The 5,294-nt window shown below is 42.6% G+C and overlaps 1 protein-coding gene across 1 annotated transcript in view; it reads right to left on the reverse strand.

Annotated features, from left to right (window-relative positions):
- LOC112069832 (short transient receptor potential channel 7-like) overlaps positions 1-2,524 on the reverse strand; it is a 94,462-nt gene extending 91,938 nt beyond the window's left edge. Inside the window, exon 1 of the mRNA XM_070438712.1 lies at positions 2,076-2,524. Coding sequence (XP_070294813.1) covers positions 2,076-2,524 — 449 coding nt within the window. The remainder of the gene's footprint in view (positions 1-2,075) is intronic.
- Between the last annotated feature and the right edge of the window lie 2,770 nt (positions 2,525-5,294).

Below are 5,294 nucleotides of genomic sequence, written 5' to 3' on the forward strand. Positions count from 1 at the left end.
ACACACACACACACACACACACACACACACACACACACACACACACACACACACACACACACACACACACACACACACACACACACATACACGCACACACGTACAAATGCACACACTCATACACACACACAGCTTTGCATCAGTGAGCTCTCTTCATGTTGTCAGTCCCACATCCTTTGATGCCACTGGGCTGTGAGCAGACTGACAGAGCAGTAAACACTATGTAGTGGCTGTTATCTACGCTGGCTCAGAGGAACAGAGAAACCATCCATGAACCATTAACTCCACAACCAGTAGCCCCACTGAGACTTTGTAGTCACGCACGCACACGCAGGCATACACACACACACACAGGTCAGGTCATAGGTTATGTTGGAATTTAAAGGAACAGTGACGAGACTAGTCCAAAACATATGGTGAAGGAAACACTGTCTTCCCCATGTTTCCACCAATGCCATGCTTTTTAACTATAGTTGTACATGAAAGAAGAATAAAGTTAGCTGCCTTGACAATTGTTTCCCTGTTAGATAGTGATGGTGATGGTGATGAACAAGCAAGGTGTTTATGAAACATCTCCTGTCTCCATTTACCCACCACATTCAATAGCTTGAAAAAATTTTTAATTTCAAAACACAATTCTACTATTGCCCAAAGTAAAAMATTTTTTTTTTAAATAACATAATTCATGTCGGTTTTTATTTTATTTKAGTTCTTTTGCAGTCTAATATAATAGTTTCTGTATAGTTTTAGTTGTTCAAAAGGGTTTGTTAATTATTATATTTCAGTTTAGTAAATAGATTTTTCATAATTCGTTTCGTTTTTTGTTGCAGTTTTAGTTTACTATAATAACACGCACACCCACAAACTCACACACAACAAAATGTTCAGTTTAAGATCAAAGACCAGTAGCTACATTAAAGAGATAATAAGAAGTAGCAATGTTCTGTCTCAGCCTGGGCTTTGGTCAGACCTAACTGAGAGCATGCGTGCATCCTCTATTCAAAGACATTGCTTTCAAGGTTAATGATACGGTATCAAAGAGCAGACACGGTCCTGAGAGATCGAACGCAAACACACTGCAGGCCTACATTGGGAATATCTCCTATTACATTTCCAATAGGCTATCTTGTCAATCTGGCTCATTTGCATACGGGCTAATTTACATTTTAACTCAGCACAGCTAGCGGCCCTGATTCGGTTCCTCTCGCGGCCAGCCATTAACATATCGGTCTCTGGTATCAATCAAGTCTCTCTCAACTCAAGGACAGACAGGCACCACGAATACGCTGTTATGGTAGAATCCGTTACCCTCCCCGTGGTGTCAAGGGCCCGAGTTAAGGCTTGCATGGTTCCCTGGGGTAGCACTTAACTTGGATAGTCCATTTGTAGATTCTCTACAGACTATGAGTAACATTTCAACTAACTATCAACTAACCCTTACCCTAGCCTATACCTTAACCCTTATTCTAAACCGAACCTTAGCCCTAACCGTAACCTTAGCAAGCAGTTGCTTATCAACAGATAGTTTGTTGATAGTATGACCATCTGTAGAGCATCTACAAAAAAACAAACAAAAAGTAATAGTGACAGAAAAATCTGTTAAAAATATTGAGTTACTGGTGCCAGGGACCTAGAGTAGAACGCTGGACAACACACCAACCATAGCCTATGTTGAGGTCCAGGGTGAAAACACTAAAGCCCCATACATGACCAATGGGAGGAGTATATCTGGGTAGAATATGTCTGCACAATCCCCATACATGACCAATGGGAGGAGTATATCTGGGTAGAATNTGGGAGGAGTATATCTGGGTAGAATATGTCTGCACAATCCCCATACATGACCAATGGGAGGAGTATATCTGGGTAGAATATGTCTGCACAATCCCAATATTTAAGCAATCAAAAAATATGGCATTACTGTATTCACTCATTGTGAATAACATTTTGAGTATCCTATACATACACTACCCCACATGATTCAGTTTACTGAATGCTTCTGCAACAACCAATTGTGTTTCCACATATTTGAATATGGTATAAACTTGTCTGAATGAATAAAAGGGTGGACTCACGGTGGCTGGGTCTCGCTGCTGTCTCGCGGCGGCTCTAGTAGCTTATCTGGATCTGTGCAGTGGTTCGCGTAATCATCTTGGTCCTGTCCGCGGGGGAGTTGCTGTCCGCGGTCCTGAAACGCTGCCGAGGGGACAGCTGCCGGGCGGTTTTCTGTGGCAGCTGCTAGGCGCGAATTCTGACTTTGGCGGATCTGAGCGCGTGTCTTCGTCAGGCGCTGGGTGAACTTTGGCGGGGTGACGCGCGGGGAGTACCCAGGTTTGCAGCCCTCTTGAGACGGGTGGAGGCAGTCCTGAGGAGCCGGAGCTGGGTCTCGAAGCAATGGGGGACTGGAGAAGAGGTCCGGAGGTGGAGGAGAGGGGGTTCCGGGGAGACCGGGTGGAGATGGACAGGGAGAGCACCGGAGCTGCGCTAGCTCAGCGCTGTCGATTTCCTCTCCTTTGTCAGACATCGGGAGAAATCGTGAGCAGCATAGGTTAGAGTTGTTATTTAAATATAGCGACAAAATACTACATCTGAGACACAGAACAACATATATACACGTCAGGCTGAACAAGTTGAAGGCACAAGTTTATATTTTTCTCCAGCACGGGTTGGGACCGATGGCACCACTGTTTTGCGCAGCAACTCTCACGCACATGCAACAGGGAAGTCTACCCTAATTAACACACACACACACACACACACACACACACACACACACACACACACACACACACACACAACACACACACACACACACACATAAACACACAGACACACATAAACACGCAACTATCAAGTTTAAAATGCTAAATTGGGAGAAAAAAATTGGCCCTCAGATGGATGAAGTCCTGAGTGCTTAGGCTGAAATAATACAACTGATATAGGCATACAACTAGGGTGCTCAGCTCGGGTCTATAAACTATCACTTTCTACCCTCTAGCCTATATTCTATGAATACTTCATTGTAGATTAATTAGAGCATAGTGCAGCATGAGGTCCTTATAGGAGTTTTAAAGGTGAAGCATGCAGAATGCAATTCTAATTGGTCAACTGGCTGGCTTTAGGTTTCTTAAATGTAGGCCAAGCAAAGCCCTAACTGACATGGTTAAATCCTTGGTGGTTTAGAAATAAGAGCTTGTCCAGTTGAGAGCTGCAGGCTTAACAGATTGGCGATACCCAACTGCCGGCCTAATAAAGAATGAAACGCTCGCCTTGTCTTTCATCGTCTGTTTGCTATGGAAAGAGATTCCCTTCTTTCAATTTGGGAGGCCCATGTGAACGGGGTCGGGGTCACCCCTTTTGTGAAGACCTACTTGAAATGTATTTTGGTGGGAGGGTTTCTGTCACGTGTTTTAATTATTATCATTTAATAAACACACCTGCTGTTATGCCCGTGTATCTACCAGTAGACTGTACTCAGCTGTGCTATAAGGATCCAGAAGTCCATGACAGAAAGTGAATCACCCGCTATAGGTTCCACTTGAAATAATGACATGTCCCCAATATTCCCCATAATCTAATTACACAATAAATTAAGTTATAGCCTACACTTAGGCTTTATTATGGTTTTCCAATTTAGGCTACTATGGGTAACTTAAACCTGTTAAACTCTGACGCCCTCTGTTGGCATTTTCTAAACAACGCATAATATTGTATACTACCCACATAAAGTACATTTCAGTTTCAAACTATAAATCCTACGAACACAGAAACAATGTGACTACTACGGAACCCCAGATGTATCAGACCAATGTTTTTTTTCAGTCCCAATGTTGGGGAATAAGAAGTTTGAAAGTCTAAGTTTTGAGATAAAATATGTCAACAATTACTGTTCCAAAAGGAATTTACCTAATGGTGATGCTCTAAACATGTGTAGATTCCTATTGGAACATGGTCATTTTCCTCCTTACATTAATGATATACGTGTGAGGAGAAAGCTGACATCTCTACCTTTCAATCAATGAAAATATATCCTCTGCCTGATTCCCATCTACTAGATAGCAGTATGAGATCACATGACGTCTCTTGGCCACTTGAAACACGTTGAGTCTGGCTTGGGTAGTGAGTCACTGTGCCAAAATTTCTGAATGGATTTTCAAGCGTCACATCTTAAAATGACCTTCATAATCAGGGCTTTCAAGTTATGGAGTTTGTTTAAAAAAAATAAGACACACACAGATGAAGAAGCTTCAAACTTCTTTTCCAATTAACTTTTCCTATTGTAAACAATGAGCTAGCTAAACGGAGCATGTGGAGGATGCATACAAGGTAATGTGGATGATAAGGAAATTAATTGACTTACAATGACCATCAGGGTGTACCCTTTCCATGCATACTAAATGTTTGCACTTTTGGTGATTTGACCTACATAGCAAAATTAAGGCAATTCATACAATTTTAAAAACAACAATACATTCACTGATTTCACAACACACTGTGTGCCCTCAGGCCCCTACACCACTACCACATATCTACAGTACTAAATCCATGTGTACATGTCGGTATAGTGCGCATGTTATCGTGTGTGTGTATATGCATTTGTCTATGTCTATGCCTGTGTTGCTTCACAGTCCCTGCTGTTCCATAAGGTGTATTTTTATCTGTTTTTTAAATCTAATTTTACTGCTTGCATCATTTACTTGATGTGGAATAGAGTTCCATGTAGTCTTGGCTCTATGTAGTACTGTGTGCCTCCCATAGTCTGTTCTGGACTTGGGGACTATGAAGAGACCTCTTGTGGCATGTCTTGTTGGGTATGCATGGGTGTCCGAGCTGTGCGCCAGCAGTTCAAACAGACAGCTCGGTGCATTCAACCTGTCAATACCTCTCATAAAAACAAGTAGTGATGAAGTCAATCTCTCCTCCATTTTGAGCCAGGAAAGATTGACATGCATATTATTAATATTAGCTCTCTGTGTACATCCAAGGCCCGGCCGTGCTGCCCTGTTCTGACCCAAATGCAATTTTCCTAAGTCCTTTTTTGTGGCACCTGACCACACGACTGAACAGTAGTCCAGGTCCAACAAAACTAGGGCCTGTAAGACCTGCCTTGTTGATAGTGCTGTTAAGAAGGTAGAAACTAGGGCCTGTAGGACCTGCCTTGTTGATAGTGCTGTTAAGAAGGTAGAAACTAGGGCCTGTAGGACCTGCCTCGTTGACAGTGCTCTTAAGAAGGTAGAAACTAGGGCCTGTAGGACCTGCCTTGTTGACAGTGCTGTTAAGAAGGTAGAAACTAG

This window comes from Salvelinus sp. IW2-2015, unplaced genomic scaffold (genome assembly GCF_002910315.2).
Source record: "Salvelinus sp. IW2-2015 unplaced genomic scaffold, ASM291031v2 Un_scaffold1128, whole genome shotgun sequence".
NCBI classification, from domain to species: Eukaryota; Metazoa; Chordata; class Actinopteri; order Salmoniformes; family Salmonidae; genus Salvelinus; species Salvelinus sp. IW2-2015.